Genomic DNA, 18,748 nt, shown 5'->3' on the forward strand with positions numbered 1-18,748 from the left:
ACCCCAGACATTCTCAAATCCCCTCTCCCAGTGGATAGAAGATACAGTCTCACCTAATCAGAGACTAAACCCACCCCAGACATTCTCAAATCCCCTCTCCCAGTGGATAGAAGATACAGTCTCACCTAATTAGAGACTACACCCACCCCAGACATTCTCAAATCCCCTCTCCCAGTGGGCAGAAGATACAGTCTCACCTAATCAGAGACTACACCCACCCCAGACATTCTCAAATCCCCTCTCCCAATGGGTAGAAGATACAGTCTCACCTAATCAGAGACTACACCCACCCCAGACATTCTCAAATCCCCTCTCCCAGTGGGCAGGAGATACAGTCTCACCTAATCAGAGACTACACCCATGCCAGACATTCTCAAATTCCCTCTCCCAGTGGGCAGAAGATACAGTCTCACCTAATCAGAGACTACACCCACCCCAGACATTCTCAAATCCCCTGTCCCAGTGGGCAGAATATACAGTCTCACCAAATCAGAGACTACACCCACCCCAGACATTCTCAAATCCCCTCTCCCAGTGGGCAGAAGATACAGTCTCACCTAATCAGAGACTACACCCACCCCAGACATTCTCAAATCCCCTGTCCCAGTGGGCAGAATATACAGTCTCACCAAATCAGAGACTACACCCACCCCAGACATTCTCAAATCCCCTCTCCCAGTGGGCAGAAGATACAGTCTCACCTAATCAGAGACTACACCCACCCCAGACATTCTCAAATCCCCTGTCCCAGTGGGCAGAAGTACAGTCTCACCTAATCAGAGACTACACCCACCCCAGACATTCTCAAATCCACTCTCCCAGTGGGCAGAAGATACAGTCTCACCTACTCAGAGACTACACCCACCCCAGACATTCTCAAATCCCCTGTCCCAGTGGGCAGAAGATACATTCTCACCTAATCAGAGACTACACCCACCCCAGACATTCTCAAATCCCCTGTCCCAGTGGGCAGAAGATACAGTCTGACCTAATCAGAGACTACACCCACCCCAGACATTCTCAAATCCCCTCTCCCAGTGGGCAGAAGATACAGTCTGACCTAATCAGAGACTACACCCACCCCAGACATTCTCAAATCCCCTCTCCCAGTGGGCAGAAGATACAGTCTCACCTAATCAGAGACTACACCCACCCCAGACATTCTCAAATCCCCTCTCCCAATGGATAGAAGATACAGTCTCACCTAATCAGAGACTACACCCACCCCAGACATTCTCAAATCCCCTGTCCCAGTGGGCAGATGATACAGTCTCACCTAATCAGAGACTACACCCACCCCAGACATTCTCAAATCCCCTCTCCCAGTGGGCTGTAGATACAGTCTCACCTAATCAGAGACTACACCCACCCCAGACATTCTCAAATCCCCTCTCCCAGTGGATAGAAGATACAGTCTCACCTAATCAGAGACTACACCCACCCCAGACATTCTCAAATCCCCTCTCCCAGTGGATAGAAGATACAGTCTCACCTAATTAGAGACTACACCCACCCCAGACATTCTCAAATCCCCTCTCCCAGTGGGCAGAAGATACAGTCTCACCTAATCAGAGACTACACCCACCCCAGACATTCTCAAATCCCCTCTCCCAATGGGTAGAAGATACAGTCTCACCTAATCAGAGACTACACCCACCCCAGACATTCTCAAATCCCCTCTCCCAGTGGGCAGGAGATACAGTCTCACCTAATCAGAGACTACACCCACCCGAGACATTCTCAAATCCCCTCTCCCAGTGGGCAGAAGATACAGTCTCACCTAATCAGAGACTACACCCACCCCAGACATTCTCAAATCCCCTGTCCCAGTGGGCAGAATATACAGTCTCACCAAATCAGAGACTACACCCACCCCAGACATTCTCAAATCCCCTCTCCCAGTGGGCAGAAGATACAGTCTCACCTAATCAGAGACTACACTCACCCCAGACATTCTCAAATCCCCTGTCCCAGTGGGCAGAATATACAGTCTCACCAAATCAGAGACTACACCCACCCCAGACATTCTCAAATCCCCTCTCCCAGTGGGCAGAAGATACAGTCTCACCTAATCAGAGACTACACCCACCCCAGACATTCTCAAATCCCCTGTCCCAGTGGGCAGAAGTACAGTCTCACCTAATCAGAGACTACACCCACCCCAGACATTCTCAAATCCACTCTCCCAGTGGGCAGAATATACAGTCTCACCAAATCAGAGACTACACCCACCCCAGACATTCTCAAATCCCCTCTCCCAGTTGGCAGAAGATACAGTCTCACCTAATCAGAGACTACACCCACCCCAGACATTCTCAAATCCCCTGTCCCAGTGGGCAGAAGATACAGTCTCACCTAATCAGAGACTACACCCACCCCAGACATTCTCAAATCCACTCTCCCAGTGGGCAGAAGATACAGTCTCACCTACTCAGAGACTACACCCACCCCAGACATTCTCAAATCCCCTGTCCCAGTGGGCAGAAGATACAGTCTGACCTAATCAGAGACTACACCCACCCCAGACATTCTCAAATCCCCTCTCCCAGTGGGCAGAAGATACAGTCTGACCTAATCAGAGACTACACCCACCCCAGACATTCTCAAATCCCCTCTCCCAGTGGGCAGAAGATACAGTCTCACCTAATCAGAGACTACACCCACCCCAGACATTCTCAAATCCCCTCTCCCAGTGGATAGAAGATACAGTCTCACCTAATCAGAGACTACACCCACCCCAGACATTCTCAAATCCCCTGTCCCAGTGGGCAGAAGATACAGTCTCACCTAATCAGAGACTACACCCACCCCAGACATTCTCAAATCCCCTCTCCCAGTGGGCTGTAGATACAGTCTCACCTAATCAGAGACTACACCCACCCCAGACATTCTCAAATCCCCTCTCCCAGTGGATAGAAGATACAGTCTCACCTAATCAGAGACTACACCCACCCCAGACATTCTCAAATCCCCTCTCCCAGTGGATAGAAGATACAGTCTCACCTAATTAGAGACTACACCCACCCCAGACATTCTCAAATCCCCTCTCCCAGTGGGCAGAAGATACAGTCTCACCTAATCAGAGACTACACCCACCCCAGACATTCTCAAATCCCCTCTCCCAATGGGTAGAAGATACAGTCTCACCTAATCAGAGACTACACCCACCCCAGACATTCTCAAATCCCCTCTCCCAGTGGGCAGGAGATACAGTCTCACCTAATCAGAGACTACACCCATGCCAGACATTCTCAAATCCCCTCTCCCAGTGGATAGAAGATACAGTCTCACCTAATCAGAGACTACACCCATGCCAGACATTCTCAAATCCCCTCTCCCAGTGGGCAGAAGATACAGTCTCACCTAATCAGAGACTACACCCGCCCCAGACATTCTCAAATCCCCTCTCCCAGTGGATAGAAGATACAGTCTCACCTAATCAGAGACTACACCCATGCCAGACATTCTCAAATCCCCTCTCCCAGTGGGCAGAAGATAGAGTCTCACCTAATTAGAGACTACACCCACCCCAGACATTCTCAAATCCCCTCTCCCAGTGGGCAGGAGATACAGTCTCACCTAATCAGAGACTACACCCACCCCAGACGTTCTCAAATCCCCTCTCCCAGTGGGCAGAAGATACAGTCTCACCTAATCAGAGACTACACCCACCCCAGACATTCTCAAATCCCCTCTCCCAGTGGGCAGAAGATACAGTCTCACCTAATCAGAGACTACACCCACCCCAGACATTCTCAAATCCCCTCTCCCAGTGGGCAGAAGATACAAAAGCCTGAAAACACATCCCACCAAGCTCAAGGGCAGTTTCTATCCCACTGTTTTTTCAATGGTGCCCTAGTCTGATACAATGGTCACTTGCTCTCACAGCCTATCTTGTTGTGATCTTTCACTTTACTGTTTACCTAAGACCGTACGACGGAGGAGCAGAATTAATCCATTTGGCCCATCGAGTCTGCTCTGCTATTCCATCGTGGCTGATTCATTACCATTCTCATGCCTTCTCCCCATAACCTTTGACATCTTGACTAATCGAGAAACTTTCAACCTCCGCTTTAAATATACCCAATGATTTGTACTCCGAAGTCATCTGTGACAATGAATTCCATAGATTCACCAGGGAACTGAGCAGGCTGGGCTTTTCCTTTGACCAAAGGAAGATGAGAGGTGACTTGTTATAGGTGTACAGGATAATGAGAGGGTTGATGTTATGGACACCCTTTACTCAGGGTGGAAATGGTTAATATGAGGGAGCATAATTTTAAGATGATTGGAGGAAAGTATAGGGGGGATGTCAGAAATAGATATTTTACACAGAGAGTGCTGAGTGTGTGGAATGCCCTGCTGGGGTGGTGATAGAGGCAGATACATTAGGGACATTTAAGAAACTCTAAAATAGGCACGTGGATGATTAAAAAGAAAAATGGAGGGTTATGCAGGAGGGAATAGTTCGATTGATTTTAGAGTAGGTTAAAGGGCCAGTCCAACAACGGGAGCTGAAGGGCCTGTACTCTACTAAAACAAAACCTGTGTGTGTGGTTCTAAGGGCAGAGGGCATATTCTTCAGTGTCTGATCTTCCTTTCCTTTCCAGCCTACAAGAAGAAGATGAAGGAATTACCCCTCTTCAACATGTTTTGTTCCTGTTTCAACCCAGAGCCACGCAGCAGAACCCTCTACAAATTTGATGGTGAGCACTGGGAATGCGTTCCCCCTGGGGGGGCAGCATCCATACTGGGGCAGTGTTTGTGCTGGGGGGGGGGAACATTCGCGCTGCTGGTGTGTTTGAGCTGCGGTTTGTCCCCACGGGGAGGGAAGGGGTGATGGGAGTCCACTCTGACAGTGCATCCATAGCACATGCTTTCTCATCCAGTCAGCATCTTGTCCAACTTCACCGTTTACCTGTGCTGTGCGCTTCATGTGCATTTTCAATTATATTTAATTAACTTACACTACTGTGCAAAAGTCTTGTGCACCCTAGGTTTTGAAAATAATTTTGAATTAGATGTTTAATATTTGTCTTCTGCATTAGTAAAAATAACAAACTTTAGATTTCCAAACACTCATTTTCCAAAAAAACTTAAATGTTACAGAGAAATCTTTGTATTTCCTTAAAGAAAGTAACATTAAGTGATAGACCATCTTTTAAAAATAAAAACTTAACGACTTTGTAGGTATATAGGCCAGTGCGTGATCAAACACAGATGGTCAATGACATAATGAGTTAAACGAACTAAACTGATTAACAGAAACGGGTGTAGAAGGAATCAAATTGGGCGAAAGATAAACAAACTAAAATATGAGGGTGAAGCAGATGTGACAGTTTAACCTTCAAATCATCAATTCTTACACCATGGCAAGAGTGAGCATAGCACTCTGCTGTGATGGACATCCTGCATCAGCAAGGCCTCTCCCAGGCAGAAATTTCCCAGCAGACAGGAGTTTCAACGTGTGCTATCTAATCTCTTCTAAAGATGCACAAAAAAGCAGCAAGGTTGAGGATCAGAAACGCAGTGGTCAGCCTGGAAACTAAGTGCAGTGGATGAGAGAAACATCTAACTCGTGTCCCTTTCTAAATTGGAAGGCCAGCACTGCTATCAGCTGTGAACTCACTGGAACTCAACTACACCCCTCTACAGTCCGGAGAAGTTTTGTCAGAAGTGGTCTTCAAGGAAGAGCTGCTCCCACAAAGCCATTTCTCCAGTGGAAACAAAGCCAAGAGACTTGCATACGCACAAAACACAAGTATTGGGGTGCTGAACAATGGCAGCAAGTCTCTGGACTGACGAGACCACATTGGAAAGCTTTGGCTGAAACAGGAGGCAGCTTGTCTGTAGAAGAGCCGGAGATCGCTACAAGGATGAGTGTCTGCAGCCAACAGTGGAGCGCAGCAAAGCTTCCCTGCAGGTTTGGGGCTGCATTTCTGCAAATGGAATTGGTGATCTGGTCAGAACTTCTCAATGCTGAGAAGTTGAAGAAGATTCTCATCCATCATGGAATCCCATTAGGGAGGCATCTGATCTGTCCCAATTTCATTCTGCAGCAGGACAATGGCCTCAGCAATCTTCATTCAAAAGAAGAACAAGGAATTCCGCAGCAGATGATATGGTATCCACAGAACCCTCATCTCAACACCATCAAGACTGTCTGGGAATACCCAGAGAGACAAAAGCAAGACAGCCAAAGCCTGCGGCAGTGCCCATGTGGCCATCCTCCTCAACAACACGTTTGAATACTGTCGATGGGGGGGGGGGGTGCGGACTTACCTCACTGAGGAAAGTCACAGTGGTCAGCTCTCTGGCACCGAGTCTCTCTGTGACTCAGAAGGGAAAAGGGGAGGAGATGCACACTATGGTGATAGGGAATCCATTCGTTAGGGGAATGGACAGGAGGTCCTGTGGGTGAGAACGAGATGCCCAGATGGTATCTTGCCTCCTGGGTGCCAGGGTCAAGGATATTTTGGATTGAGTCACATTCTTAAGTGGGAGGATCCACTGACATGGGTGGATGCATGAAGAGGTTCTGCAAAGGGAGTTCAGGGAGTTAGGTGTTAAGTTAAAGGGCAGGACCCCCGGGGTTGTGATCTCAGGATTGCTACCCATGCCATGTGTTAGTGAGGACAGAACTAGGAAGATTATGCAGGTGATATGATATGTGGTGAAGGAGTTGGTGTAGGAGTGAGGGCACAAGATTATTGGATCATTGGGCTCTCTTCCAGGGAAGGTGGGACTTGTTCAGAATGGACAGTTTGCACCGTAACTGAAGGGGGTTAATATTCTAGCGAGAAAGTTTGTTAATGCTGCACGGTGGGGTTTAAACCAGAGTCACAGGGGGATGGGAACCAGAGTGCCAGAACAGTTAGTGGAGAGGTTGTGGAGGCAGATGTTGGTCAGACCTCAGACAAAATCAGGAATCAAAAGGTTGAGCATGGTGCGACAAAATCAAAAAGGGTGGAAACAGGACTGAAGGTGCGCAGTATATGGAGTAAGGTAGATGAACTTGCAGCACAGTTGCAGATTGGCAGGTTGTAGGCATCACTGAGTGATGGCTAAGAGGAAATTATATCTGGGAGCTTAATGTCCAAGGATACACATTGCATCAAAAGGAAGGCAAAGGAGGTGTCATTGTTTTGTTGGTAAAAAATGAAATCAAATCATTAGAAAGAGGTGGCATAGGGTTGGAAGGTGTTGAATTATTGTGGATAGAGGTAAGGAAAAGCAAGGGTAAATCTACTCTGTAGATTTCAATGTACAAAATGTTTCAATGAGATTCCCCCACCACCCCCCGTAATCCTTCTAAATTCCATCGAGTACAGGCCCAGAGCCATCAAACGTTCCTCGGTTGATAACCCTTTCATTCCTGGAATCATGCTTGTGAACCTCCCCTGAACCCTTCCCAATGCAAGCACATATATTCTCAGACGAGAGGCCCAAAGCTGTTCACAGTATTCAAGGTGAGGCCTCACCAGTGCCTATAAAGCCTCAGCATCACATCCCTTCTCTTGTATTCTAGACCTCTTGAAATAAATGCTAACATTGCATTTGCCTTCTTCACCATCAAGTTAACCTTTAGTTGTTCTGCACAAGGACTCCCAAGGTCCTTTGGCATCCCAGACTTTTGGATTTTCTCCCTTTTAGAAAATAGTCTGCACATTTATTTCTTCTAGTAAGTACACGACCATGCATTTCCAACATTGTATTTCATTTGCCACTTTCTTGTCCATTCTCCGAATCTGTCCAAGTCCTTCTGCAGCCTACCTGTTTCCTCAACACTACCTGCCCCTCCACCAAATTTGTATCATCTCCAAACGGCAACAAATCCATGAAGCAGTCCCAACACTGACCTCAACAGAACAGCACTACTCACTGGCAGTCCACTCATTGCCTCTTACCAATCAGCCAATGCTCTAACCATCTTAGTAATTTTCCTGCAATACCACGGGCTCTAAACATGGTAAGCAGCCTCATGGACTATGCTTTTGTACTTAGGGGATCCACTGCATCCCCTTTATGTGTAATAACCTCAAAGAATTCCAACAGGTTTGACAGGCAAGATTTTCCCTTAAGGAAACCATCTGACTTTGTCCCATCCTGCCCTGAATCTGTATAACCTCTTCCTTTATAATTGACTCCAACATGTTCCCAACCACTGAGGTCAGGCTAACTGAACTATAATTTCCTTTCTGCTGCCTCCTTCCTTTTTAAAGAGTGGAGTGACACTTGCAATTTTCCAGTCCTCCAGAACATGCCAGAGTCCAATGATTATTGAAAGATAATTTCTAATGATCCACAATCTCCACTGCTATGTCTTTCAGAACACTTAAGGTGCAGTTCATCTGGCCCGGGTGACTTATGTATCCATGGGTCTTTCAGCTTTTTGAGCACCTTCTGCTTTGTAACAGTAACTGCGCCCACTTCTCTTCCTTCACACCCTTCAATGTCTGGAACACTGTTAGTGTCTTCCACAGTGAAGACTGACGCAAAATACTCGTTTAGTTCACCAGCCATCTCCTTGTTCCCTGTTATTATTTCTCCTGCTTCATTTTCTAGCGGTTCAATATCCACTCTCATCTCTTTTTTTTATTTTTTAACATACTTGAAAAAGCTTTTTCAATCCACCTTGATATTGTTTGCTAGCTTGCTTTCATATTTCATCTTTTCCTTCCTAATGATTCTTTTAGTTGCTTTCTGCAGGTTTTTGAAAGCTTTCTAATCCTCTAACTTCCTGCTATTTTAGCTTTGTTGTATTTTTTGCTTTTTTGACTTCCCTTGCCAGCCGCAATATACTATTTTGCTACTTGAGTAATTCTTCATTTTTGGAATACATCTATCCTGGACTTCTCTTATTTTTCCCAGAAACGCATTCCATTGCTGCTCTGCTGACATCCCTGACAACAGCTCCTTCCAATTTACTTTGACCAACTCCTCTCTCATACCACTGTAATTTCCCTTACTCCACTGAAATATTGCTACATCAGACTTTACCTTCTCCTATCTAATTTCAAGTTGAACTCAATCATATTGCAATCACTGGTTCCTAAGGGTTCTTTTACCTTGAGCTCCCTAATTGCCTCCAGTTCATTACATAACACTCAATCCAGTATTATCCACCCTAGTGGGCTCAATGACAAACAAACTCATCCTCTTGAGATCCATTACCAGCCTCATTTTTCCAATCTATCCGCAATTTAAAATATCCCATGACTAACACAACATTGCCCTTTAGACTCACCTTTTCTATTTCCTGTTGTAACCTGTGCTCCACCTCCCAGCTACTGTTGGGAGGCCTGTGTATAACTACCATCAGGGTCCTTTTACCCTTACAGTTTCTTAACTCAACCCAACTCCAGATCTCCTGATCCAATGTCGTATCTTTCTACTGATTTGATGCCATTCTTTACCAGTAGGGCCATAACACACCCTCTGCCGACCTTCCTATCCTTCCGATACAACGTGTAACCTTGGACATTCAGCTCCCTACTACAACCATCCTTCAGCCACGATTCAGTGATGGCCACAATATCATACCTGGAAATCTGTAATATTGCAACAAGATCATCCACCTTATTTCTTATACTCCATGCATTGAGATATAACACTTTGTGTACTGTACTTGCTACCTTTTTTGATTCTGCATCCCTAATGCACTGATACTCACTCTGTTGGCTGCAATTTTGTCCCATTACCTGCCTGCCCTTCCTGACAGTCTGACTGCCGGCTATCTTTGCTTTTTTACCATCCGTCCTATCCTGAGTCCCTTCACTCCGGTTCCCACCCCCCTTCCAGATTAGTTTAAACCCTCCCCAACAGCTCTAACAAACCTGCCCGTGAGAATATCGGTCCCCCTCGGGTTCAGGTGCAACCCGTCACTTTTGAACAGGTCATACGTCCCCCAGAAGAGATCCCAATGATCCAAGAGTCTGAAGCCCTGGCCCCTGCACCAGCTTCTCAGCCACTCATTTATCTGCCAATTCATCCTGTTTCTACCCTCATTGGCAGGTGCCACAGGTAGCAATCCAGAAATTACTACGCGGGGGTTCCTGCTTCTCAGCTTTCAACCTAGCTCTCTGAATTCTCTTTTCAGACCTCATTGTTTTTCCTTCCTATGTCATTGGTACCAATATGTACCAAGACATCTGACTGCTCTCCCTCCCTCTCCAAAATGTTGTGGGCTCGATCCAATAAGACCCTGACCCTGGCACCTGGGAGGCAACATACCATCCAGGCGTTCCGTTCACATCCACAGTATCTCCTGCCTGTTCCTCTGACTACTGATTTCCCCTATCACTACTGCTCCCCTCTTCTCCCTCTTTCCCTTCTGCAGCACCCATGCCCAGTGCCAGTAACCCAGTCTGTATGGCACTCACCTGGGGGGGTCATCCCCCACAACAGTATCAAAAATGGCATACTTAATACTGAGGGGAATGGCCACAGGGGTGCTCTGCACTCACTTCCTATTCACCTTCCCACTTTTCCTTCTGACAGTCACCCAGCTACCCAGCTCCTGCAACTTCCCTGTAACTCTGATTATCTCCTCACTCTCCTGTACGTAGAACCTTCAGCCCACAATGTTGTGCTGACCACATAACCTACTCTAGAAATTGCCTTGAGTTTCCCTACCACACAGCCTTCTATTTTACTAAGCTCCATGTACCTATCTAACAGTCTCTTAAAATACCCTATTGTTTCTGCCTCTACCACCATCACTGGCAGTGAATTCCACACACCCACCACTGTCTGTGTGAAAAACTTAACTCTGACATCCATTTTGTACCAACTTCCACGCACCTGAAAACTGTGCCCCCTCGTGTAATGTAAAAAAGCCAAAGGTCATCCAGCTGCTGCTCCAGATCCCCAAAAGAGTCTTCAAGGAGCTGCAGCCACTGTAATTCCCTGGGTCTCCCAGTACTCCAGCTTCCAGCATGAAGAACGCTCAATGGCCACTTAAGCTACACTGTGCCCCTAACAAAGTGAGAGAAAAAGGAAGCTTAACAGAAACTTACCTGGACAACTTAAGCAGCACAATGCTTTTTCCGAGCCGAAGCCTGACACTCCCACTCTCACTACCGGCCATTGCCAACAATGCGGAAGCAGGCCCTTTCACCAAACACCCACAGGGCTCGATCACCGCTGACCTGCGAGAAAGCTCCTCACTGCTGACCGGGCCACGGAAAGAAATGGAAGAGTTGACTATTTTCTAAATGGAGAGAAAATACAAAAAACTGAAGCGCAAAGGGACTTAGGAGTTCTTGTGCACGATTCCCCAAAGGCTAATTTGCAGTTGAGTCTGTGGTGAGGAAGGTAAATGCAATGTTAGCATTCATTTCAAGAGGACTAGAACATAAAAGCAAGGATGTAATACTGAAACATTATAAAGCACTGGCGAGGGCTCATAGAATATTGAAAGCAGTTTGGGCCCCTGATCTTAAAAGGATGTGCTGAAACTGCAGAGGGTTCAAAGGGGGTTCACGAAAATGATCCCAAGATATGAAGAGCATTTGATGACTCTGGGCCTGTATTCACTGGAATTCAGAGAATGAGGGGTGACCTCATTGAAACCTATTGAATGGTGAAAGGCCTCAAAGGCATGGATGTGGAGAGGATGTTTCCTGTAGTGGGGGAGTCTAGGACCAGAGGATACAGATAGAGTGGATGTGGAGAGGATGTTTCCTGTAGTGGGGGAGTCTAGGACCAGAGGATACAGATAGAGTGGATGTGGAGAGGATGTTTCCTGTAGTGGGGGAGTCTAGGACCAGAGGATACAGATAGAGTGGATGTGGAGAGGATGTTTCCTATAGTGGGGGAGTCTAGGACCAGAGGACACAGATAGAGTGGATGTGGAGAGGATGTTTCCTGTAGTGGGGGAGTCTAGGACCAGAGGACACTGATAGAGTGGATGTGGAGAGGATGTTTCCTGTAGTGGGGGAGTCTAGGACCAGAGGACACAGATAGAGTGGATGTGGAGAGGATGTTTCCTGTAGTGGGGGAGTCTAGGACCAGAGGACACAGATAGAGTGGCTGTGGAGAGGATGTTTCCTGTAGTGGGGGAGACTAGGACCAGAGGACACAGATAGAGTGGATGTGGAGAGGATGTTTCCTGTAGTGGGGGAGTCTAGGACCAGAGGACACAGATAGAGTGGATGTGGAGAGGATGTTTCCTATAGTGGGGGAGTCTAGGACCAGAGGGCACAGATAGAGTGGATGTGGAGAGGATGTTTCCTGTAGTGGGGGAGTCTAGGACCAGAGGACACAGATAGAGTGGATGTGGAGAGGATGTTTCCTGTAGTGGGGGAGTCTAGGACCAGAGGACACAGATAGAGTGGATGTGGACAGGATGTTTCCTGTAGTGGGGGAGTCTAGGACCAGAGGACACAGATAGAGTGGATGTGGAGAGGATGTTTCCTGTAGTGGGGGAGTCTAGAACCAGAGGACACAGATAGAGTGGATGTGAAGAGGATGTTTCCTATGGTGGGAGAGTCTAGGACCAGAGGATACAGATAGAATGGATGTGGAGAGGATGTTTCCTATAGTGGGGGAGTCTGGGACCAGAGGATACAGATAGAGTGGATGTGGAGAGGATGTTTCCTATAGTGGGGGAGTCTAGGACCAGAGGATACAGATAGAGTGGATGTGGAGAGGACGTTTCCTATGCTGGGAGAGTCTAGGACCAGAGGATACAGATAGAGTGGATGTGGAGAGGATGTTTCCTATAGTGGGGGAGTATGGGACCAGAGGATACAGATAGAGTGGATGTGGAGAGGATGTTTCCTATAGTGGGGGAGTCTAGGACCAGAGGATACAGATAGAGTGGATGTGGAGAGGACGTTTCCTATGGTGCGAGAGTCTAGGACCAAAGGATACAGATAGAGTAGATGTGGAGAGGATGTTTCCTGTAGTGTGTGAGTCTCGGTCCAGAGGACACAGATAGAGTGGATGTGGAGAGGATGTTTCCTATAGTGGGGGAGTCTAGGAACAGAGGACACAGATAGAGTGAATGTGGAGAGGATGTTTCCTGTAGTGGGGGAGTCTAGGACCAGAGGACACAGATAGAGTGGATGTGGAGAGGATGTTTCCTATAGTGGGGGAGTCTAGGACCAGAGGATACAGATAGAGTGGATGTGGAGAGGATGTTTCCTATAGTGGGGGAGTCTAGGACCAGAGGATACAGATAGAGTGGATGCAGAGAGGATGTTTCCTATAGTGGGAGAGTCTAGGACCCAGAGGGCACAGATAGAGTGGATGTGGAGAGGTTGTTTCCTATAGTGGGGGAGTCTGGGACCAGAGGATACAGATAGAGTAGATGTGGAGAGGACGTTTCCTGTAGTGTGTGAGTCTCGGACCAGAGGACACAGATAGAGTGGATGTGGAGAGGATGTTTCCTATAGTGGGGGAGTCTAGGACCAGAGGACACAGATAGAGTGAATGTGGAGAGGATGTTTCCTGTAGTGGGGGAGTCTAGGACCAGAGGACACAGATAGAGTGGATGTGGAGAGGATGTTTCCTATGGTGGGAGAGTCTAGGACCAGCGGACACAGATAGAGTGGATGTGGAGAGGATGTTTCCTATGGTGGGGGAGTCTAGGACCAGAGGATACAGATAGAGTGGATGTGGAGAGGATGTTTCCTATAGTGGGGGAGTCTAGGACCAGAGGATACAGATAGAGTGGATGTGGAGAGGATGTTTCCTATGGTGGGGGAGTCCAGGACCAGAGGACACAGATAGAGTGGTTGTGGAGAGGATGTTTCCTATAGTGGGGGATTCTAGGACCAGAGGATACAGATAGAGTGGATGTGGAGAGGACGTTTCCTATTGTGGGAGAGTCTAGGACCAGAGGATACAGATAGAGTGGATGTGGAGAGGATGTTTCCTATAGTGGGGGAGTCTGGGACCAGAGGATACAGATAGAGTGGATGTGGAGAGGATGTTTCCTATAGTGGGGGAGTCTAGGACCAGCGGACACAGATAGAGTGGATGTGGAGAGGATGTTTCCTATGGTGGGAGAGTCTAGGACCAGAGGGCACGGATAGAGTGGATGTGGAGAGGATGTTTCCTATAGTGGGGGAGTCTAGGACCAGAGGATACAGATAGAGTGGATGTGGAGAGGATGTTTCCTATAGTGGGGGAGTCTAGGACCAGAGGATACAGATAGAGTGGATGTGGAGAGGATGTTTCCTATGGTGGGGGAGTCCAGGACCAGAGGACACAGATAGAGTGGTTGTGGAGAGGATGTTTCCTATAGTGGGGGATTCTAGGACCAGAGGATACAGATAGAGTGGATGTGGAGAGGACGTTTCCTATTGTGGGAGAGTCTAGGACCAGAGGATACAGATAGAGTGGATGTGGAGAGGATGTTTCCTATAGTGGGGGAGTCTGGGACCAGAGGATACAGATAGAGTGGATGTGGAGAGGATGTTTCCTATAGTGGGGGAGTCTCGGACCAGAGAATACAGATAGAGTGGATGTGGAGAGGATGTTTCCTATGGTGGGGGAGTCCAGGACCAGAGGACACAGATAGAGTGGTTGTGGAGAGGATGTTTCCTATAGTGGGGGATTCTAGGACCAGAGGATACAGATAGAGTGGATGTGGAGAGGACGTTTCCTGTAGTGGGTGAGTCACGGACCAGAGGACACAGATAGAGTGGATGTGGAGAGGATGTTTCCTATAGTGGGGGAGTCTAGGACCAGAGGACACAGATAAAGTGGATGTGGAGAGGATGTTTCCTATAGTGGGGGAGTCTGGGACCAGAGGACACAGATAGAGTGGATGTGGAGAGGATGTTTCCTATAGTGGGGGAGTCTAGGACCAGAGGATACAGATAGAGTGGATGTGGAGAGGATGTTTCCTATAGTGGGGGAGTCTAGGACCAGAGGATACAGATAGAGTGGATGCGGAGAGGATGTTTCCTATAGTGGGAGAGTCTAGGACCCAGAGGGCACAGATAGAGTGGATGTGGAGAGGTTGTTTCCTATAGTGGGGGAGTCTGGGACCAGAGGATACAGATAGAGTAGATGTGGAGAGGACGTTTCCTGTAGTGTGTGAGTCTCGGACCAGAGGACACAGATAGAGTGGATGTGGAGAGGATGTTTCCTATAGTGGGGGAGTCTAGGACCAGAGGACACAGATAGAGTGAATGTGGAGAGGATGTTTCCTGTAGTGGGGGAGTCTAGGACCAGAGGACACAGATAGAGTGGATGTGGAGAGGATTTTTCCTATGGTGGGAGAGTCTAGGACCAGAGGGCACGGATAGAGTGGATGTGGAGAGGATGTTTCCTATAGTGGGGGAGTCTGGGACCAGAGGATACAGATAGAGGGGATGTGGAGAGGATGTTTCCTATAGTGGGGGAGTCTAGGACCAGAGGATACAGATAGAGTGGATGTGGAGAGGATGTTTCCTATGGTGGGGGAGTCTAGGACCAGAGGACACAGATAGAGTGGATGTGGAGAGGATGTTTCCTATAGTGGGGGATTCTAGGACCTGAGGATACAGATAGAGTGGATGTGGAGAGGACGTTTCCTGTAGTGGGTGAGTCTTGGACCAGAGGACACCGATAGAGTGGATGTGGAGTGGATGTTTCCTATAGTGGGGGACTCTAGGACCAGAGGACACAGATAGAGTGGATGTGGAGAGGATGTTTCCTATAGTGGGGCAGTCTGGGACCAGAGGATACAGATAGAGTAGATGTGGAGAGGACGTTTCCTGTAGTGTGTGAGTCTCGGACCAGAGGACACAGATAGAGTGGATGTGGAGAGGATGTTTCCGATAGTGGGAGAGTCTAGGACCAGAGGAGACAGATAGAGTGGATGTGGAGAGGATGTTTCCTATGGTGGGAGAGTCTAGGACCAGAGGGCATGGATAGAGTGGATGTGGAGAGGATGTTTCCTATAGTGGGGGAGTCTAGGACCAGAGGACACAGATAGAGTGGATGTGGAGAGGACGTTTCCTATGGTGGGAGAGTCTATGACCCAGAGGGCACAGCCTCAGAATAGAGGGCTGTCCTTTTAGAATGGAGATGAGGAGGAATTTCATCAGCCAGAGAGTGTGAATCTGTGGAATTCTTTGCCACAGGCATCTGTGGAGGTCAAGTCTTTATGTATATTTAAGGGTGAGGTTGATAGATTTTTGAATGGTCAGGCCATGAAGAGATATGGGGAGAAGGCAGGTGATTGGGGCTGAAAGGAAATTTGGTTGAGCGATGATGAAATAGCGGAGTAGAATCAATGGGCCAAATGGCCTATTTCTGCTCGTATGTCTTCTGGTCTATGGTCTTAGGAACTGTGGCAGAGGGGCGGCTACAGTGGTGCTTCGAGGCGGTGGATTGGGCCATGGTCGAGGACTCATCTGTGGATCTGGTTTTCATGGACTTTAAACAGTTGTTGACAAGTGTGTCCCCACAGAATCCTCTCATTCAGAAGCCCTGGATGAACCATGAGATGTGAAATCTGCTGAGAATCAGATCAGAAGCATTCAGGTCTGGTGATCAAGAGGTCCAGGTTCGATCCCTGCAAATCCATCCCATGGGTAGAGTTTCAGATCCGGACTAAACCTGAATCAGTGAAGGATGCTCGACAGTTGTGGCAGAGCTTAAACGCTATCGCCTCTTTTAAAGTGAAATCAAGTGATAGAGGCAACAATGGGGCTTCACTTCCAGATGAGCTCAATGCCGTCCGTGCCCAGCTTGATCATCAGAACCTGATGAACCATCACAAACTCCCTGATGATGCTGTGATCTCGGACTCTGCCTTCAGCAGGGTGAGCTCACAAAAACCATTCAGCCCAGATGGGGTGCCTGACCGAGTATTAATGACCTGTGCTCATCAGCCAGCTGGAGTGTTCACTGAGATCTTTAACCTCTCGCTTCGGCAGTGTGTAGTGCCCACCTACTTCCAGCAGGCTTCAGTTATACCGGTAACCTGTCTCAATGATTGAAATCCAGTAGAACTTACATCACAGTGTTGTGTTTTGAGCAGTGTGGGTTTAATACTTTTTTTAGGAATCTATGGGTCAGCATAACATCGAGGGCTGAAGGGCCTGTACTGTGCTGTAGTCTTCTAGTGTCTAGTGTTTTGAGAGGTTGGTGATAAAATATGTCAATCCCTGTCTGACAAACAACTTGGAACTGCTCCAATAAGAACATAAGAAACACGAGCAGGAGTCGGCCATCCGGCCCATCGAGCCTGCCCCTCCATTCAATAAGATGATGGCTGATCTGTCCGTAAACTCAGCTCCATCTACCTGCCTTTTCCCCATAACCCTTAATTCCCCTACTACGTAAAAACCTATCTAACTGTTTCTTAAATATATTCAGTGAAGAAGCCGCAACTGCTTCCCTGGGCAGAGAATTCCACAGATTCACCACTCTCTGGGGAAAACAGTTTCTCCTCATCTCCATCCTAAATCTTCTCCCTGAACCTTGAGGTAATATTCCCTAGTTCTAGTCTCACCTACCAATGGAAACAACTTTCCTACTTCTATCTTATCTATCCCTTTCAAAATTTTGTATGTTTCTATACGATTCCCACTCATTCTTCTGAATTCCAGACAGTATAGTCCCAGGCAACTCAATCTCTCCTCATAGGTTAACCCCCTCATCGCTGGAATCAACCTGGTGAATCTCCTCTGCACCGTCTCCAAAACCAGTATATCCTTCCTCAAGTAAGGAGACCAGAACTGCACACAGTACTCCAGGTGCGGCCTCACCAGTACCCTGTACAGTTGCAGCGTGACCTCCCTGCTCTCGAATTCAATCCCTCTAGCAATGAAGGCCAACATTCTGTTTGCCTTCTTAATAACCTGTTATACCTGCAAGCCAACTTTTGCAATTCATGAACAAGCATTCCCAAGTCCCTCTGCACAACAGCATGCTGCAATCTTTCACTATTTAAATAATAATCTGCTCTTCTATTACTCCTTCCAAAGTAGATGATCTCACATTTACCAAAGTTGTATTCGATCTGCCAGACCTTGGCCCACTCACTCAACCTATCTATATCCCAATGCAGACTCTCCACATCCTCTGCACAATTTGCTTTTCCACTCAGTTAAGTGTCATCAGCAAATTTGCTACGCTACACTCAGTCCGCTCTTCCAAATCATCAATGTAAATGGTAAACAGCTGCGGGCCCAGCACCAACCCCTACGGCACCCCACTCACCACTGACTGCCAACCGGAGAAACACCCATTTATACCAACTCTCTGCCTTAACCAATCCACTATCCAAGCCAATACAGTTCCTCTGAATCCATGCATCTGTATCTTATTTATAAGTCTCTTGTGTGGCACCTTATCGAATGCCTTCTGGAAATCCAAGTATACAACATCCACCTGTTCCCTCTATCCACTGTACTCATTATGTCCTCAAAGAACTCCAGTCAGTTTGTCAAACAGGACCTGCACTTTCTGAACCCATGCTGCATCTGTCTAATGGAACCACTCCTTTCTAAATGTTTCACTATTTCTTCCTTAATGACAGCTTCAAGCATTTTCCCGACTACAGATGTTAAGCTGAATGGCCTATAGTTGCCCACCTTTTGCCTACATCCTTTTAAAAAAAAGTGGCGTGACATTTGCTGTCTTCCAATTCGTTGGGACCTGCCCAGAGTCCAGAGAGTTTTGATAAATAAATACCAACGTGTCTACTATAACCTCTGCCAATCCCTTCAGCACCCTGGGATGCATCCCATCAGGACCAGGGGACTTGTCTACCTTCAGGCCCATTAGTTTGCTCAACCCT

At 47.5% G+C, this 18,748-nt stretch overlaps 1 protein-coding gene across 2 annotated transcripts in view; it reads left to right on the forward strand.

The window, feature by feature from the left end:
* The first annotated feature begins 4,615 nt into the window (after window positions 1-4,615).
* LOC140730168 (stathmin-4-like) overlaps window positions 4,616-18,748 on the forward strand; it is a 29,080-nt gene continuing 14,947 nt past the window's right edge. For both annotated transcript variants that reach the window (XM_073050293.1, XM_073050294.1), the window contains exon 1: window positions 4,616-4,706. In XM_073050293.1, the coding sequence (XP_072906394.1) occupies window positions 4,625-4,706 (82 nt within the window). In that variant the 5' untranslated portion in view covers window positions 4,616-4,624. The remainder of the gene's footprint in view (window positions 4,707-18,748) is intronic.

Source organism: Hemitrygon akajei, chromosome 7 (assembly GCF_048418815.1).
Source record: "Hemitrygon akajei chromosome 7, sHemAka1.3, whole genome shotgun sequence".
Taxonomy (NCBI): domain Eukaryota; kingdom Metazoa; phylum Chordata; class Chondrichthyes; order Myliobatiformes; family Dasyatidae; genus Hemitrygon; species Hemitrygon akajei.